Raw genomic sequence first — 20520 nt, forward strand, 5'->3', positions numbered from 1 at the left:
ATTTATTTTATAAAGTCAACACTAAAGGTTATTTTTTACAGTTTATGTTCTTATATTAAAACATGCAATTTTAGAGTTTATAACTGCTTTCCACAGGAAATATTAGAAAGGACATGAGCTAATATACTATTATTCTGTGATCATTTCATAAATGTTAGTGGTATATGGAATGATTTTCATTAAATTTTTATACTGCACATTTAAAGCTACCATTTGCCTAGTTAAGAAAAGTGGATTAAATGTCATGAATAATCATCTGAAATCCAAGAAAACTTTAATAATAAGGAGCCATTTGTTTGGTAATAACAATTCATTCAGTTGATCTATTTAGCATATAAATTAAAGAACATGGATCAAAGTGATTACTATAAATTGATTAGTTTCCTACCAAGTACTAATACTACTTTGCTAGGCTAACACTAGCATCTGTTATACAAATAACCATATATTTATTTGAAATCATTTTAGTTGAGTTCATATGTTACTGTATATTCAATAAATTTTTAATTTTCAGTGATAATACTTATTGTTATGAAAAGTAAAGAAGGTGTGAAATGCCTTCTAAGATATTTATGAAGGTATTCATTAAATAGTAACGTATACTTACAATTACTATATATTATTTAACTTAAAACATATTTGAAATGTATATTCTTAATACAAATTCTTAAAAACTTAAGAAAGAATTCTTTAGTTAACCTCAGAGATTGGGAATTTTTATATTAAATAGATTTCTTGTTTATAAATATTTTTCTAATTAATGCATTAAATTTTGAATTTTAGTTTTTAAGTACTTTCTTCTGCTGATATGAAGGGATATATATTTTTCTGTCAAATGTACTATAAACTAAAGATTATTACCTATACCACTTTGATCCAGAATTTTGATAAAAAATTTAAAATGATCTATGATTTTTATGAGCTCTCATTATTTAGGATGTTCTGTTAATTTGCAAATATATTTTTAAAGTTGACAAGTTGACCCAGATTCCTTGTAACTTATAAATTTCCCTTTGCTTTTCACAGTCTTCTAATTCTATTGACCATGCACCTTAAGAAATTCATTCCTTTTCTGTTGTACTTCATGACTTGAAGCTAAATTAATACACATTTCTACCTTCTTAAAATAGTTTCCTAGGAACTAAAAACACAGTGTAGCTGTAATTTGGCAAATCACTTTAAGCTATACAAATCAGTTAAAATGTGCTGGAGAAGACCCTGACGTGGAGTGTGTTACACTGAATATTGGCATGTTATAATTTTTAATTCTAAGATATTAGTATATGAAGTGAATGAACAGTTCAACTGCATCCAGCTTTGGTATATTTTATAAATATTTGAAGAATATTTTCTATGCCATACATTTGGGTGCAGGGAATACCAAATTAATAAAATAAAATATTTCTCCTCCAAAAACTCGCAGTCTAGTTCTGGAGATATAAAAATAAACACTATTATGGTATCATAAATGCAATAGTAGAAGAATCTTAAAGCATAGAGGAGGAATCAACAAATTCTTCTTGTGAATATGAGGAAACATACAAGTAAGTCTGCACAGACAAAGTGATATTAGAAAATAATTAGAGCTTTATTCATTGATTAATGGCACTAGGTCTAAGTGACAGCTCACTTTGCAGCCCAACCTCTGGTTCAAAAGGAAAATGTTCAAGCCTTTATCAGCTTGACTAGAGCAGGAGAAAGAAAGCATTTTGTGAATCACATTTGCTCTAGACAGGGCATAGGATTGTGGTGGTGTCTTGGAGGCAGATGCATCTGGAGAATTAGAGAGAAATCACATTATGAACATTTCTTATGGTCCCTTAAAGGTTTTTAATTCTGCTTAGCAAGCAGAGATATACACCATTCATTCAGTTGATAAATATTTATTGAACACCTATGTCAGGCTTGTGCTAATGAGCTTGAACTGCTATAAAAAATTGCATAAATTAGGTAGCTTAATCAGCAAACATTTATTTGAAACGGTTCTGGAGGCTGGGAAGTGCAAGATCAAGGTGGCTACAGATTTGGTGTCAGGGAAGGGGCTGCATCCTGGTTCATAGATGATGCTTTCTTGCTGTGTCTTCACATGGCAGAAGGAAGAAACAAGCTCTCTCAGGACTTTTATAAGGACATTAATCTTGTACATGAAGTCTCCACTCTCATGTCCTCATCAAATCCTAATTACTTCTCATAGAACCCCCTCCATCTCCTAATACATTAGGAGTTAGGATTACAGCATTTAATTTTTGGAGGGACATAAGCATTCGGTCCATAGCAGTGCTCTGCTAGGTTTATATCAGAGGAGGAGGAGGAGGGAGAAAAATAAAAAGAAGGTGGCAGCGGCAGCAATGATCTGTATCCTCATGGAGCTTATGTTTATGGGTAAATATATGATAATCATTAAAATAATAACTAATTAAATATCTGATTACTAGGAAATGATAGGTGCTATGGAGAAAAGAAAATATAGAGCAGGATAAAGGAGATCAGGAGTGTGTGAATGAGAGAGTGGGGCAGGTGTAGTATTGTATGTGGCGTCTAAGACTGGTCATATTTAGAAGGTAAAGTTTGAGTGATGAGTTGAGGTAAATGAAAGAATTTGAAAAGGTGATATCCCAGAATTCCAGGCAAAGAGAACAGGTAGGAGACAGGGGTGGCCAGAGTGAGCATTACGAAAGTCTGGAACATATGCAGGCTATTGGAATATTGCAGGTAGGCATTGTATCAGGGTTAAGATTTGTAGCAAATATATTATTAACTCATACTTCTCATGCATTCTGTGTTCCAAGAGGAACACATTTTTTTTCCATAAGAGATAGAATATACATCTAAAGATAATGTTGCAAAGTCTTGGTTATCTAGCATTTACTACCAAATTCAGTCTCCTCTTATTCTATTGTGCAGCGTGTAACAGATCTGTGCGAAATAATCACTTCAAAACAATTGTTTGAAGGGTATCAATATTTTTCCATCGGGTGGAAAGATATATTTCTATCTTCTTTACCTGTGATTCATTAAAATCTTTCAGTTATCTTGCTCTTTGGATTGTTCTTTTTTATAGAAGTGATACAGATTGAATTGCTGTTTGGAACAAAGTGGGTGGTGTTCCATCGGCCATATGTGGAGAGCTAATGGCTTGTTTACCTATATAAATCTGTTTTAATTCTCAGGCTACTGTAAAGAACATGGTTACTTAACATTGTGGAATATTATTTTCATCCTCATTCACTACAAGAAGAAAAATCAATATTGCAAAAAAATCATAATTTCTAATTGATATTTGTGGTGGGGCCTCCCGTCGGTCTCCCAAAATGTCCGTGCTCTGTTGTTTCTTCAGTAAGAGAAACCCAATGTTGATCTGTATGTGTTACAAACAATATAAAAGACTGCATTTCTCAACCTTCCTTTCAGATGATTATGTTCACGTGACCACATTATAACCAATGAGATGCAAGTTTCATTAAAAAAGAGAGTGTGTCCTTCTTCTCTTTTCTCCAAGATTAACCTAAAATGTAGACACCACGGCTGGAACTCCGGTTGGCATCCTGGTCCATGAAGATGGAGTTTACCCTTTAAGAAAGAGAGTGAAAAGAGCTGCAAGTTGCAAATCACCTAATAAATTTTTGAAGTCTCCATATTTTCCATGGACTGACTCCCTCCAGATGGCTTTAATTGAAAGGAATAAAATACTGAGCATGTAAATGCCTGGGACTTTCGGTTTTCTCTCAAAACAGCTGAGCCTAATCTTACTTGGTAATATCACATATGCTTCATTTAGTCATTTTCAAGGAGGAGGTGAATCTAGGATGTGTAGAAAACCCTATCATACTAGACTTTCAAATACACAGGACCACTTAAGTCACACTAAAAGATTAAGATTGAGTAGAAATTTTCTTAGGAGAAGGTAGAAGTAATGGACTAAGTTATAAACATTCTCAAAAAAGTTTATAATGAGAAAAGGCATTATACAACAATCAGAAATTTCCTACCACCCTGTGTAGTGCCAGGTACAAAGTCAGCAGCAGCAACAGTCACCAAATGTGTGGCCCTTTCTTACTAAGAAAAGGCATGTGAAAACAATACACCTTCTTCAGGTCCTAGCATTTTGCTGAGGATCTTTCTGTAGAAATATTTAGAAATACTTTCCTCTTATGATTCACAGATTCTTGACATCATGTGACATGTGACATAGTACAGTAGAATGATGTAGGTTCAAACTTAAGAATGTAAATACACAGCTTTCAAAGTTAGTCAAGGGATCCTCAACATTACCCAGTTTATCAAATCATGGAGGAAAGAGGCTTAGACGGCACTCATCAGGCAGCTGCAGGTTCAAAGTTAGGCACCTATTGTTTAATCTACAGAGTTTCACTGAGCTCATTCATGTAGAACAGGAAATAACCATTTGACCAACTGGGTGAGGAAAGAACTTCAGTTGTTCCCCTATGTCTTGCTCTCTGTTCTTTCTGAGCAAATAAGAGAATAACACTTTCTCATACCCTGCAGTTGTGCTGGGCCATGAGCCTAATTCTCACTGATGAGTTGTGGGTGAAAGTGATGTGTTTCACATAGAGTGAAGTACTCACTTGTGGGAAAAGACCTTTCAAATTTCTCTTCCCATACTGTGGTCATTGAAGATGATTCATCGTGCTGGGATGATGTAGCCACTCAAAACAGCACAGATCATGGAGTCACTGCTCGGAGGACAGTCATCCTGGAGAGCCAACCTAAAATTGTTGAGCATGACGTATGTATTTTATTATGTGAAACCACTGACATTTGAGGGGTACACTTTTTTAAGAAGCTTAAAATTATCTACAGGTACAAGTCTCCATGTATCTCTCAAACTAGTAAATAGTATTCATTTTCTTTCTAAAATCTTGTAACTCTAAATAGTCTCATAGCACAGACATCTAAGTCAATAACACACACACACATATTTTCAAAAGTTTGTAGGAGATGCAGTTGTTTTTTTGTCAACACATATTTGATACATTCTTGTAGGTAAGGTTGGAATACTATAGTTTTGGACCTCGTTTTTTAATGTTTTAGATAGAAAACCTGAGAGTTCTTTGCAATTACCACATTAACATTTGTGCAGCCCATTGCTCAGGTCTCTGAAGGGACACAAATAAATAACAGACAGGAGTTGTATTCGCTTGGGCTGGCATAACAGAATACCACAGGCTGGATAGTTTAAGCAACAGAAACCTATTTTCTTACAGTTCTGGAGACCAAGATCCACATGCCATTAGGGTTGGTTTATGAGGCCATTCTCTTTTACTTGCCTTGGCCTTCCCCTGGGGTGCCTTCTCCCCTGTCTTCATATGACCTCTCCTCTGTGTGCACACTGAGAAAAAGAGATTTGTCATGTCTCTTCCTTTTCCTGGAAGGACTCCAGTCCTATTAGATTAGGGCCCAATACTTAGGACCTCATTTAACCTTAATTACCCCTTTAAAGGCCCTATCTCCAAGTACAGTCACATTGAAGGTTAGGGCTTCAACATATAAATTTTGGGAGGACACACAATTTTATTCATAATAGCAGTGTTATACTAGCAGAATTTCTTCCTTCAGGGGATAAAAATATATCAAGGGCAGACAAGAAACATCTCTTCTAACCAAACAAACAAAAAGCCCACTTTTTCTGTGTTTGTTTTCCAACCAAAGGACTTACCTCTTAAAGTTATAATCAAGAGGGCTGTGACTAATTCTTGGGAGGAATGGGCATTCTATAAGAATGGTTAACTGCCATGTGTTTCTGTAATCAAAGCTATTTCTTAGTCTTTCCTCATTATGAATTATTCTCAGCTTTATTGCCCATCATAACTTAAAGATCTACAATGAGATCAAATGTCAAAATTGAAATAGTTCAAAAATGAAAGGCCAACATTCAGATCTTGAATTTGATTACAAATTCCTTTCTATTATAAAATTCTCAAGCAGAAATTAAACGTGAAATTTTCCTTGGGAGTTAAAATCTAAACAAATGAAGATCAAAATTATTAAATAGAAACATACAGAAATTAATGTCCAAACTAAAATTATTTTGCCTTGTGAATTAAAGGCCATAAAAATTAATATCTAAAACCAATGCTCCTCAGAGTTTTAATCTGGTTAGTCCAAGCCAGAGGTCTAGGTCGAATTGTTTCCTATGTCCTGGATTGTCTTTCCATAGATATAACCACGGTACATTCAAGACCACAGGAGTTGTATTATTTTAATGCCAAGACACTTCAGTGTGTAATTCTTTTAAGGAGACCAAAGTAATGACAAACATGCTAAGTATCCTGATTTGATCATCACCTATTGTATACAAATACTGATAGTTAACTCAGTACCTCACAAATATGTACAATCAATTTTGCTTCAATAAAAGAGAAAAGGAGGGGGGGAAAGAGAACAAAGTAGTAACAAGTCACACATAAACCTAGCATTATGCTCACACCCACCAAATTTAGAGACGAGCCAACACCAAGAGGAAGAAGTCTTTTAAGCTTTTTCAAGACTGACTATCTGAGTACTAAAGATGATAGCAGAGGTTCAGATGTGGCTGAAGGAAGAAGGGTTGATGGAGAAAATCATGACCACATATTTGCCAGGATGACATCCCACCTCTGCTTCTGTCAAGATACTTTGAACTTACCCTTAATTGGGAAAAATTTTCCATTGCATATGAATCTATGACTGCCATATCTAGAGGTTTTATCTCAAAGGGTACTGTGTAAGAAATGGCATCTAAGGAACATCTGCCTTCTTGCAAAGTTGAAAAATGGGCCATGGTAATAAACTGGAGATTATTTTATTTTATTTTATTTTTATGTATTTCAACTCTCTAATTTCCAGTTTCCCACTGTGTGCTTCTTTAAAAATCTCAGTACTAAATTAAGTATAAGTGCTCTCTGGTGATAACATCAGAACTCTCTAAGCATTCGTTTTGTTCTATGACCCAATTCTATTTCTGTTGTTAGACCAACCTCTTAAAGACAATTCCTCCATCACCTCAACTTTATTTCAGTTGGAAAAATACCCTCAGCACTCCCATGATCTAACACTACTGTTGATGCTTCTGGGTCAGGTGAAGCCTCATGCCAGGGCTTTGTGATCCTCCAGACAACGTCTCTCCTCAGATCTGAATGCTCCATACTTTGAGTAATATCCTATTCTACGGTATTTTCTTTGCTATAACTTTCCATCTGCTGTTTATTTGTTACATCATTCTTCCTCCCCCATCTTCTGTTGCTTCTCTTATCCCTTAGGGGGGCTCAGACCAGGTAAAACAATTTAACCTGTTCAAGTCAGTCCTTATGTAAGGAGGGCTGACATCATTTGCTTAATTGCAATGTTTTCTTTCCCTGTACTTTTTCCTTTCTCCCTGGCTCAGGCATTCATTTATCTAAATATTCATTAATCAGTGATTTCTGGGACTGCAAAACTATCCTAAACTGGATAGACCAATTAAGGAGATGTTCTTCCAGTAAAACAACTTCTTAACTAGATTGAACAGCATTTATTATCATCCTACCTGAATCCCTTTTAATAGGTAGCTAGAATCATCCCCACATGCAACTTGATAGTAGGTTTAGTAGATATAAGTATGCACATGCATACCCACATATGTACCCTTGTGAGCCAAGGCAAATATAACTATTTACATAAAATCAATATTAGTGAGTGAATAATTTAATTAACTAAAATATTAAATGTCTGAATCAGCACATACCCTGTCTGAGTTTGTCTGGCAGAAACAGAATATCCACATTTTAATCATTTGACAAGAATATTTATTCGAGCTCGCTGTTTCTCAGTAATTTTAAAAATTCTGATGTGGCAAATGGGAATTGAGGGGTGGAGGGTACTGCAAGACTGAGAAATTCCAGAAGAAAATGTAATTAGAGCAAAAGAAAAGTGTAGCCAACGGTGCCATTCTCCCAGTGCTACAATGCCCAGGGGAGGGCTGAAGAGAGAGAAGGTGGAGCATGTATTGTTCTGTTTTGTTTTCATCTGGAGGATACGAAAGAGAATGACAAGGCCATGTATGAGAAAGGAGTGGCTCTAGAAGGAAAAGAATTGAGAGGAAAGGAGAAAACCATAGTTAAAGAAGCAGGGCTTCTAAATAGAAATAGATGAATCATAAATTCTTTAAGAGATGCAAGGCTGTGGTCGTTATTTGACTGGACTATTTCTCTCAACGGAAGTTTATATGAGATTCACTTTGTAGCCCACAGTCTAAGATTTTGAGTCTGAGATTCACTTTGTGAATGCCCCATTGATAAAAATCCTCATCCTTGACCTGAGCAAGAAGTTAATTTTTACCATATCAGCCTGACAACTGGATTCAAATTATAAAGAAGTGAGGGGCAATTACACATGATGTCTTGAGATTCTCCAGATCAATGACAAAGCCAGTGTGATGTTATAAAGTGCTTTCATGTAGAAACTGCATTTTAGAAGACATGATACACTTTATAACTGATGTTTCAAGTCCAGAATCAGACCTTTGTGGTCTTATACAAAGCCAATAAGTTAGAAAGTCTGAAAACTCTCATGACTTTTCATATTACAAATGTATATTGAACTAAGTTTTTATGAACTTTCCCCACCAATCTAACGGTTTTTTGTTTGTTTGTTTTTAATTTTTATTAGATGTCCATGCCTTTATCCATCAGAACATGTCTTACGAGGTAGCCATATGACTAGAGTGGAGTTCACACATGACCATATCACACAAAGGCCATACGTTTCTCCTTTCCAGAAGCCAGCAAACATTTTATATGTCCATTACCATAATGATCATCTTGGTGAGCAGAGTGGGTTATATTTATTGAGTTAGCTACTTGGGACCTTACCCTGGGAAGAATAGATTTCCAGAGGAATCTTGTGCTTTAGTTACCACCAGGAGTAGGATGTTCTTAGCAAATGGTACCTGTCCCATCAAATGGTGGGAATTTGCTAAGTCTGCCAACTTGTGCAATAAATGGAGACCAGATTTCCTTGGAAATAAATTTTCTGATGGGACTTTTGACTATACAGATGTCAGAAGCTGTATACACGTACAGGCTAATTATTACTAGCACCCTGAAATATTTATAGGCAAGAGAATGTCAGGGGTTGAGATAAAGAACATTATCACAGATATAATGTGCTTAGCAGCTTCAATACCAAGTGGGGTGGATGATGAGGATTGGAAGGTCTTGCAGGTTCTGTCGCCAGTGCTGCTGTGCGACATATATGTAGGAGTTAAGGCATATGATAAAATTTAGTCCAGCAAGCACTAGGGAGAGAAGGAGCCTTTAAAAAGTAGGACTGTTACAAATTCCACTTATTTTAATTTTCTCTAAGACATTTAAAAGATTTTTGCATCTTTTTGGTTCCTGGACTGACATTTGTGCAAATAAGGGACTGGTAATTATTTGATAAAAGAATAAATGTATCAAAATCATTTTTTACTAGGCATCAGTAGAAACTGCTGAATGAGAGAGCAAAAAGCCAGCTAAAATTAAAACTGTATTCATAAGGTTGAAATACTGATTAAATGGGGCAATGAGAATCGCAACAACAAAAATCAGTTTTCTCCAAATGAAATCTCGAGTCTATAGGTAAGCATGGTCTTATTAATTCAACTGAACTGCCTTCTAGGCAGAAATAATTTCAATTTAGCATGTTCAGTAACGTTTTATTTAACTGCCTCCGATACAATTCTCTTGCTCAAAACCTGAAGCGTCTGAAACCCTCAGCAGTTATATCTGCTGTGCTGTTCCCTCAGAGGTCACATAAGGACATTGCAGAACCCTGGCGTCTACTCCTGTCTGTTGCCATAAGCATTTCACTTGCAGCAGTTGCAATGGAAGAAGGTAAATAAAGGGTTTCTATGACGAGGATGTGGGTGCTTAGAGAAGAGGTCTGCAGCTGCACTGCTGAAGGATTTATGAATTAGATTTGCCCGCTGAGCTGCAGCAAAGGTGACAGCATTTCTAGTTTAAAACATTGTTTTTAATTCAGACATGTTATGCATGACCGGAAACAACAACAGCCATTTCCCTTTTACAAGCCTTATTACTTATAAATCATGACATGCCATAGCTGCATTAATTTGAAAAGATGAACGGATGGATAACAGTACCAAAGCTACTTACATTTTTTCTTTTGCTTCTCATTCCACAAAGAAGCAAAAGTAAACAAAATAGTACATTCTATATTTTCACAGAAAAATATACTGTGATGCTGAAGTATTTAGGGGGAAGTATATTGAGGCAACAGTTTTCTTTAAAAAGCATCAAAATTAAGAAGTGATGATTAAAGGATAGAGTGGCAAAAAGATGGACAGGTAAAGCAAGTATTGTACAATGTTAATGCTAGTATCTAGGTGGTAGGTTTAAGGATGTTCACTGCAGAATTCTGACAAATTCTTACGAATTTTCTGTACGTTTGAAAATTATTGTAATAAAATGTTAGGCTGAAATAGATTCTTACAATTTCAAGGTATATCTAAAAATAATGGTGAAACGTATTTCGTTGTTGTCAATTATTCCTTAAAAACTGAAAGCAAATTGAGTTAACTGCTAAGGTGCTCTCTGTACATCACTAGGTATCTAGAAGTTGGAACTCTTTATGTTATTAAATAAGGCTCAGAATCATTGCTTTTTGTAGTGCTAACTAATTCTACTCATCATAAGTAAATTGAACACCAGATAGCATAACCGATCCATTTATTTTAGCAATCTTCCAAGTTGATGACTGCATCTCATCCGGATCTATTACATACTAATCAATCCAAATGATGGTTAATTATGAAACTTCTTTCCTTGAGCATTAAGTGGTTAATAAAAGTTAATGATGACCATATACTACTGCATTTTGCTCTAACATTTTCACTCTCTTCTGATAGTATATATTAGCCACTACTAAAGAATATTGCTCTATAGGATTTTCTATATTCTAGTTAGTGTAATATATCAAAAGGAATGACTCAAATGTCTGGGAGATGGTTTGGTGTTCCATTGCTAGATAAGACATAAAAACTACTAAGATGATATTCTGCTTAGGACTGAGAAATATTGAATAATGACATTCTGGATGCTCAGAGCTCTGCATAAGCACATGCTTCAGGGAAGGCTGATACTTTTATTAAAACAGAATAGTGACCTAAAAATAAAACTTTTAGCAAGTTTTTCAGGAAACAGATGAGGTTTGGAGAAGTTGAGGCAATACAGTGCAGTGTTTAAGCATGAGGATCTTGGGGCCAGGAAGCTGGACTTACAGCTTTCTCTTGCCGCTCAGGAGAACTGTGACTATGGGCAAGATTTGCTACGTCCATAAACCTCACTTTTCTCAATGTAATATTGAGATAATAGTATCTTTGAATTTCTCAGGTTTACTGTGAATTAAATTAAATTATACATAAGACACACATTCCATAATGCCTGGAGAATAGTAAGTAATCAACAAATATGACGATAAAAAGAATAAATAAGAAGAGTCTGGGGCTGCCCCAGTCATCAGACCAGTGCCTGCAACTGTAAAGACACCCTCATGTGACTCCCTGTATTGGGGCTTTCTGTAACAGTGGAAAAAGACAATGGCCCTCCCTGCTGTGCTACAATTGGAGCTGCCTTCAGCAGTGCCATTCCAAGACCAATTCTGATACCAGGCATTCTAGTCCATAACGATGAATTAAAGGGTTGGTCTTGCTCTAAAAGAACAACTTTCTTTTCCCTTTTTTTTTTTTTTTTTTAAGCATTATAAGCTGTACAAAAGGTAGGCATAATAGTGAGAAGCCGCATGATGTCAAGACTTCTTAAAAAAAAAAAAAAAAAAACTATCTGAATTGAAACCCAAATTTCAGAAGAACATGTTTCAATTCCCTAAACCAGTAGAAGCAATAAAAAGGCCAAGTCCAGATGAACAAATGACAAATTTGGAATTAAAAATATCTGCCTTCCTAAAACAAGCACTTGATAAACTGAGGGAATGAAGAAGAGAAAAAAGAAGACAGTGGAAAAATTAAGGTTGGAACCTCATGTAAAAATGGAGGGTGTTTAAAGATATATGAGGGTTTACAGAGTCTAGAGGAAGTCTGTGTGTATCATTTTGGAGTACCCATTTGCCATGAGGGGATAAAATACTTTATAAGTTTGGAAATTAAATAGGTTTATGTAGATTAAAAATGAAAAGAGGTTTACCTCCCCCCATAAATAAATATAATTATTATTACCACTGTCTACCAGTAATTAATAAAACTAAGTATTAAAAACTAGATGTTTTCCTTAAAAGCAAGCATTGCCATTTTGAATTTGGAGCAGAGTAACAACACATAAATTCAAATTACTTAGTAAAAACTGTATTTTTATAGCTGAAGGAAAGACTAGAAGATCTAATAGATTTGTACAGAGAGCTGTTTTCAAAACAGTAGTTACTACAAAGAATGAGGCATCTCACTCTTCTGGGAGATAGAATTCTCTGAGAAAAAAATGAAAAAAAAACAAAGATGGCTGAATTTATGTTTAGAAAAATATTTATTTCCTAAGAACCTATATTATTTGTGCTAAAAAGAAGATACTACTTTTACTTAATAAAATAATAGAACAAAAAGATTGCATGCTTCTAGGGCTACTTGCAGAAAAACGAAAATACATTTTTAAAAATCAATGAAGATTCACATTAAAATTACAAATAGTTTACTTCTATGGATATGGGTGAATAAAGGACAATATAATAAGGATAGTGTAGCCTGGCATCCAATGTCTTAACAAGGGGGAAGATGTTTAACTAAGATATTTTTTGTTTCTGGAGGTGGAACGTACTGTAGGATTGAGTCTTTTAAGTATGTAGCAGATATACTCATAGATCTTCTCACGTAGTTGCAATTGGTTTGTAAAGTAGCACATGCTTGTATTAGTTTCTGTTGCTTATAACAGAATACCTGAAACTGGGTAAATTGCAAAGAAACAATATTCACTGCTTAAAGTTTCAGAGGCTGAGGAGACTAAAGTTCAGGGAGCACATCTGGTGACAGCCGTTTTGGTGGTGGCTCTGCAGCCACACAGGGGATCACATGGCAAGAATAACTGGGCAAGAGAGGCTTAAGCTTCTCACTTGTTCTCCCTTTAAAGCCATAAGAACCACACCCATTATTCCTTGAATGGATCAGTCTATTCATGAGGGCACAGTCCTCACAATCTAATCACTTCTTCAAAGCCACACTTTTGAATTACCTTAATAGGATTTCCTACCCTCTTAACAGTAATAGTAGGGAATAAGCATCAATGAGTTTTGGCGGGGATATCCAATCCACAACAATGCTATTCTTTGTTATCATTAAAAAACACGCAATTATGGTTATGCTAGCAATCTACTTATTTTATGTTTCAGATTTCTCTGTTTCATTGAAGAAAAGAATTTAAATATTGTTTGAAAAAATTTATTAAATTTACTATTAGTTTTGTTTAATACTTATTTTTCCTACATTTATTTCATAGTTATTTATTTATTTTGGATTTTTAAAACGCTTTTGTGTTTACTTATTACATGGATAGTACAAGATTAACATCAAAAAATTAGAAAATATAAGCCTTTTAGATATAAAAATCTCTACCACCCCAAGAAAAACCTTGTGAATATTTTTTTATCAGTTATGAATATTCTTGAGACATAAGACTGATTGTCCCCCCTTGTGCCCTAGATGTTATGGCCAGATCCATACTGGCAGTATGTCCATTACCACAAATTATGATTATACCCCATCTCTCCCACCCAATTATCCCTCACCTCCTTCCCTCTCCCCTTTTCCGCCACTCCACTTTGTATCCCTAGATATGTTCTCTCCCTCTGCTAGTCTAACACACCACTGTGGTCTTTCTTGCCTTCCTTCTTTCTCTCTTAGCTCCCACATATGAGTGAGCACATGTGGTATTTATCCATCTGTTCTTTGCTTATTTCACTCAACATAAGTTTCTTCAGGCTCATCCATGTTGTTGCAAATGGGAGAATTCCATTATTTTTTATGGGAGGGTAGTATTCCATGGTGTATATACACCACAGTTTCCTTATCCAATCATCCATTGAAGGACATTTAGGTTGGTTCCATATCTTGGCTATTGTAAACAGAGCTGTGATGAACATGGGAGTGTAGGTTTCCTTTTGCCATGACCATTCCCAATCCTCTGGGTATATACCCAGAAGTGAGATTGCTGGATTGTATCAGATCTATATGGAGTTGTTTGACAAAACTCCATATTGTTTTCCAAAGTGGTTGTACTAATTTACAGTCCCACTAACAGTGCACGAGCATTCCCTTCTCTCTACAACCTCACCAGCATTTGTTATTCACTGTTTCTTTGATTACAGCCAGTCTAACTGGGGTGAGGTGATATCTCAGTGTTGTTTTAATTTGCATTTCCCTGATGACTAGTGATGTTGAGCATTTTTTCATGTACCTGCTGGCCATTTTTATGGCTTCCTTTGAAAAATGTCCATTCAGCTCCTTTTCCCATCTTTTAATTGGGTTATTTGTTTTATTAATGTGTAATTGCTTGAGTTCCTTGTATATTATGGGTATTAATCCCTTGTCAGATGCATAGTTGGAAAAACTTTTCTCCCACTCTGTAGGTTGTCATTTCACTATGTTGATTGTTTCCTTTGCTGTGCAGAAGTTTATTAGTTTGACATAGTCCCATTTATTATTTTTTTTCTGCTGCTGCTTGTGCTTTTGGGCTCATGTGCATAAAATCTTCGCCCAGACCTAACTGCTGAAGTGTTTCACCTAAAGCCAATAATACAATAGCTAACCCTGTGCCCAAGCAAAAGACTCAAACAGGCCCTTCACAAAGAAGGATATTTAAACAGAGATCTTGAAAATAAAAAAATTTTCACTGTGGTCTTCCTGTGACGTTAGCCCTCACAATTTTTCTTCCCTGTGCTACTTGCTAAACCTAAATTGCCTAACCAATAGACACTAAATGGTGATACAATATCTCTCTCATGAGTATCACTCATAGCCAGCTATTCCTAAACCCGAAGGCTTTAAGCTGACCTTTCTTATTAAAGTTCTATGCACACTTCACCTTTCTTCAAGGCAGAACTTTCCTTCAGAGTGTTTCTCATGCATCAGCATTTTGAATAAAGTCTTATTTTAATGGTGCTGTGACTGATTTTTTTTCCCCACTTCACTATACAATCACCTGAATAGCTAAGATTAGAGAGATCAAGAAATTTTGTGTTAATGCAGATGTGGAGCCACTGGAAATTTTATATACTGCTAGTGGTAGTGTAAACTTGTAAAACCACTTGGAAAACAGTAGAGCAGGATCTAATAAATGGTTACATACATACTATTTGACCCATGATTTATACTCTCAGGTATGAACCCAATAAAAATAAGTCCATACACTACAGAAATGTTCACTGCAAGTTTTTTTCCCTCACGATTCCCCAATACTGATAAAACCCCAAATATTACTCAAAAGCAGAAAAGATTAGTAAATTGTCGTATCCAAGAGGGGAATACTATATAAAAAAGAGAGTGAAAAAATGACAACTAAGCCTAAGACACAAATGGTTATCACACACACATAAGTTTGGTTGAGAAAGCTAAACACATAATCTTCAATATATAAAATGAAAGAGAGGCAAAACTGTTATAGTGTTTATTATTATAAATATCAAGGTAATGTAATGATACAAGGATGGTTATTAACTTGAGAGGAAGGAAATGACTGTGTTCAAGATTTACTGGTATTATCAGAGGAGATAGTCGAGGAAGGCCCAATAGCTGGTCTAAACCTATCCCGTCCTCTAACAAGTTCTTGACTCTGCCACTGGAAAGAATGCAACAACAGAGTCACAGTATGAAGTGAAAACAGGTTTCATGTAACAAGTACGAAGTACAGGCTTCACAGAGGAAGTGCAGCCTAGCTCCAGAGACGGAGCAGGACGTAAACCAAGGTTAACACAAAAGTAAGAAATGCACGCTTAACGTTTAGTACAAAGTGTAGGTTGGTTCTAGAGCATAAGCAGCTGCCCCTTAGAAATAAGCTTAACACAAAAGTAAAGCATCCACAAACTTACCCGGCAAAGTATGAGTTGGCCTCAGGAAAGCAAGCAAACAACTGCAGCAAGTTTAACATAAAAAGTAAGAGACACCCATTTACAGACCATAAATAGGCTGGCTCAGAATGAATAGCAGCCAGATAAAAGCAAGTTTGATATAAAAAGAAACACACACCTCAAGAGGACTGCGGGCTGGCTCTAAGGAGAGTGAGCAGCAACAATCTGTAAGGATTTATGTTTTACAGTTTTGCTATCTGATACATATTCACACTGTCTTATAAATATTTAACTAACGGGGTGATTCCAAGTGGGTAACATAGTCTTGCACATGCTCAGTCAGTCTCTTTTAGAGCATGCTCATTGGATAAATCCCATCACATGCATCAAATACACCCAAAATATTCTATGTGCTCTCTAGGGCCTCCAGTGAAAGGTCATTCAAAGGGTACACTTCCTTCTACTGAGCATGCTCATCCACTGGAGTTATGTAGCACTCTTATTTACTGGACAGGCTAGGCCATTGGAGGGATAGAAACCCTTGTGGTCTCAATTTCCCAATGTTGGTGCTAAGAATAGATGCAATAAGCAAGAATAACTCTCCTGTAGGGGAGGGCCTAAGGAGAGACCTGAGACCTTGGGGAATGGCTTGAATCTCAGAGGAATGTCTCCAAACCTGAACCCAGAGAAACTGAGCACCTCTTATCTCACTGGGTCCTGAAAATGTTCATCTCCTGACCCAGGTGATGATTTTATGGGCAGAAATGTGAAAGTACTTTTTGCAGATATGTTACCAAATTCAGGTCTGGCTGCCCACCCCCTCAATGGAAAAAAGAAAAAAAAAAATGACTCAAGTCAAATTGTTGGTGTTTTAGGGAAACAGTGTATTCAGTGGAAGGAGATGACAGGCTATCCCATCTCAAAGACTTAGCTTTACTGAGGGTTTTTTAAGGAGGAAGTTCAGGGAACAGAACATGGGAAAGAAAAAGCAGGAGAGAAGGCGGAAATGAGTTATGAGGGCTCCATTAGAGTCAGGTGCAAGGTCTCACCAAAGCATTGCCTATCTGGTTTTTGTTCTCATCTTTGCTGTTATATCAAGTCCCTGCAGTACTTTGATTTGCTCTGAAGTGGAATCAGCTTCTTTGCAAAGTTTTTGTGCAGCGTCATGGAGTTCTGGCTGACTTGGCTGGTGCCCAGGGTCAGCTTCCAGACATTTGGCCTTGATCAAAAACTCTAACTCAAAACTCTAAAAGTCTCAAAAAAGAACTGTTAGCTTTGTGAAGTACTGATTAGTTTCTCAGCCTTGTTTTTCTATTTAGCAAGCAAGATAAGAAAGTTAGGGGATGGGAAGAGTAGAGAAATAAATGTTCTTTTAAAAATTTCTCCTCCTCCTGCAGCCCAGGGGGTTTTAGGTGCCAACATGGCTTTGATTCTGCTCATCGCAACAGATATGCCTTTATGTGGATGCACTTTTCAATATGGGTGCTGATCACATAATAATAAAAAAAAATTATCTCAACCTTTTCTGCTTTGTATTCTTTGAAGTTCAAATGTTGCATTTTCTCTACCAGAATTTAGGTCCTAGATACTTATTAAGAATTAGCCTTTCTTTGAAATTGAGCAATTATTTGAGGCTAGTCAACAAGCCCATGCATTTTTTTAATCTACAGATTCGGATTTATCTTCAGCTCAGGAATTGTTCTTTCTGTCACATTTCTATACGTACGTTTGTTCCAATTGTTATGGTTCCTTATGGATATTAGAAATCAATACTTCACCTTCAAATATTTCAATGACTCATCATTTTCAAGGCTATTCACTTTTTTGACTTTATTTTCAGGGTTTTTTGATACTGTCCTTTATACTTGATTCTTTGCTACTTTTAATTATATTTTTATTCTACTTTTTTATTAATTTTCTTTCAAGTTTATCTTTAACTTACTTGGTTGTCTGTTTTTATCTCATTCTGTTGACTCAGAGATACATCCTTTTATGTCTTACTCATTGAATCCATACTTTCTAAAATTTTATTAGTATTTAAATCAGCTCTTGTCTTACATATAAATTTGTTAACTATAAAACATCGTTTCTCCTAAGAACCTATCTATTTTTGTCTTAAATATTATATTTTCTTTGTAGATTACAAGACCTTTTAACAGGTTTCATCAGATACGGAGTCTATATGGGACTAGAATTTTCTAGAAAGTGAATGTGAAGATTCATTTTGGAGAACTTCATGATTTGTCTAAAATCCTTCAAGCATTACACCAAATGTAAATTTTTATTAACACTTGAGTGATCTGGCAGCTTGTGTAAAATAAGGAAATATCTGAGGCAGAGGGACATAAAAATACTTTTGTCCTTTTGAGATGCTGATGTATTATTTGACAGTTTTCAGTTTTCCTTGTATAATTTATGTTTCTCTCAACTTTTTATTTTTTAGAACAATATTGCATAAGAATTTTTTTTCAAGTATTTATCACTTATTTCTCTTGTCTAAAACTTTGTTTTCTTTGACCAAGTTCTCCCCATCACCTTAACCCCAGCTTCTGGTAATTATCATTTTACTCTATGTTTGTATGAATTTAATTGTTTTAAATTCTGCACACAAGTGAAAATACATACAGTATTTGTCTTTCTGTGCCTGACTCATTTTACTTAGCCTAATGTCCTCCAGGTACATGCGTGTTGTCCCAAATTGCAGAATTTTCTTCTTTTTAAGGTTGAATAGTATTACATTGGGTATATATTTTACACATTCTCTATCCACAAAATCATGAAAATCAAGAGGTTCAAATATTTGTGTTCACTTTAAGAACACCCGTGAAACTGCTCAGGCCATCAAAGGTATGCATATCCATAAATCCACCAAGTATATGAAGGATGTCACCTTACAGAAGCAATGTGTACCATTCAGGAGTTACAATGGTGGAGTTGGTAGGTGTACCCAGGCCAAACAGTGCGGTTGGACACAGGATTGGTGGCCCAAAAAGAGTGCTGAATTTTTGCTGCACATGCTTAAAAATGCAGAGAATAAAGCTGAACTTAACAGTTTAGATGTAGATTGTCTGGTCATTGAACATATCCAGGTGAACAAAGCACCCAAGATGCGCCTCCGTACTTACAGAGCTCATGGTCGAATTAACCCATACATAAGCTCCCCCTGCCACATCGAGATGATCCTTACTGAAAAGGAACAAATTTGGGGAACTGAAAAGTTCCCAAACCAGAAAAGGAGGTTGCACAGAAGAAAAAGAAATCCCAGAAGAAATTGAAGAAACAAAAACTTATGGCTCAAGAACAAAATCAGAATAAAATAAATACTAATTCAAAAAGAATATATGTCCAGAAATGAAAGTCTTGAATCATATGGTAATTCTATTTTTAGTTTTTTTAGGAGCCTCCATATAGTTTTCCATAATGGCTGTACTAATTTACATCTCCACCAACAGTGAACAAGGGTTCCCTTTTCACCACATCCTTGCCAACACTTATATTTCATCTTTTTGATAATAGTCATTCTGAGAGTTTTGAGTTATCTCATTGTGGCTTTAATTTGCATTTTCCCAATGATTAAGAGTGTTAAATATTTTATATCTGTTCACCATTTGTATGTATTATTTCAAAAAACTTGAACTATAGTTTAGAGGAGTGGACCTAATAAACATATACAAACCGTTCCCTCCAACAGCAGCATAATATACATTCTTCTCAAGGGCACACAGAATCTTCTCCAAAATAGATCATATGTAAGGTCATAAAACAAGTCTGAACAGATTTAAGAAGATGGATAGTAAATGAAGTATCTTCTCTGATAATGATGACTTGAAACTAAAAATAAATAACAGAAGAAATCTTAGAAAATTCACAAATATGTGGAAATTAAACAACATGCTTCTGAACAATCAAAAAATCAAAGAAGAAATCAAAAGGGAAGTCAAAAAATATCTTGAAACAAACAAAATTGGAAACACACATACCCAAACTTGTGGGATGCAGTGAAAGGAGTTCCTAAAGGGAGATTTATGGCAATAAACACCTATATTAAAAATAAAGAAAAACCTTAAATAAATGACCTAACATTATATCTCAATGAACTATGAAATGAAGAACAAACTGAGCCCAAGGGTTGGTTTTTTGAAAAAATAAATATCAACAAACCTAAGATAGACTAAGAAAACAAGGGAGAACACTCAAATAAAATCAAAAAAGAAAGAGGATATATCATAACTGATACAACAGAAATACAAAGGATCATAAGAGAGCATGTGCTATGAACAACTATATTCCAACAAATTGAATAACCTAGAAGAAATGGATAATTGATAAATCGCTAGACACATGTAACCTACAAAGACTGAATCTTGAATAAATAGAATATCTGAACAGACAAATTGCAAGTAAGGGGATCTAATCAGTAATAAAATGTCTCCCATCAAAGTAAACCCCAGGACCTGATGGCTTCACTGCTGAATT

General features: G+C 35.5%; 1 protein-coding gene and 1 pseudogene across 1 annotated transcript; both read left to right on the plus strand.

Annotated features, from left to right (window-relative positions):
* Nucleotides 1-10319: 10319 nt before the first annotated feature.
* LOC134370419 (cysteine and histidine-rich domain-containing protein 1-like) lies at nt 10320-12149 on the plus strand (annotated as a pseudogene).
* A 6744-nt stretch (nt 12150-18893) lies between these two features.
* Nucleotides 18894-19319, plus strand: LOC134370083 (large ribosomal subunit protein uL22-like). The gene has a single exon (XM_063087053.1). The coding sequence runs from the start codon at nt 18894-18896 to the stop codon at nt 19317-19319; it is 426 nt and encodes a 141-aa protein (XP_062943123.1).
* The last annotated feature ends 1201 nt before the right edge of the window (nt 19320-20520 follow it).

The sequence above is a fragment of the Cynocephalus volans genome, chromosome 2 (genome assembly GCF_027409185.1).
Source record: "Cynocephalus volans isolate mCynVol1 chromosome 2, mCynVol1.pri, whole genome shotgun sequence".
Classification (NCBI taxonomy): Eukaryota; Metazoa; Chordata; class Mammalia; order Dermoptera; family Cynocephalidae; genus Cynocephalus; species Cynocephalus volans.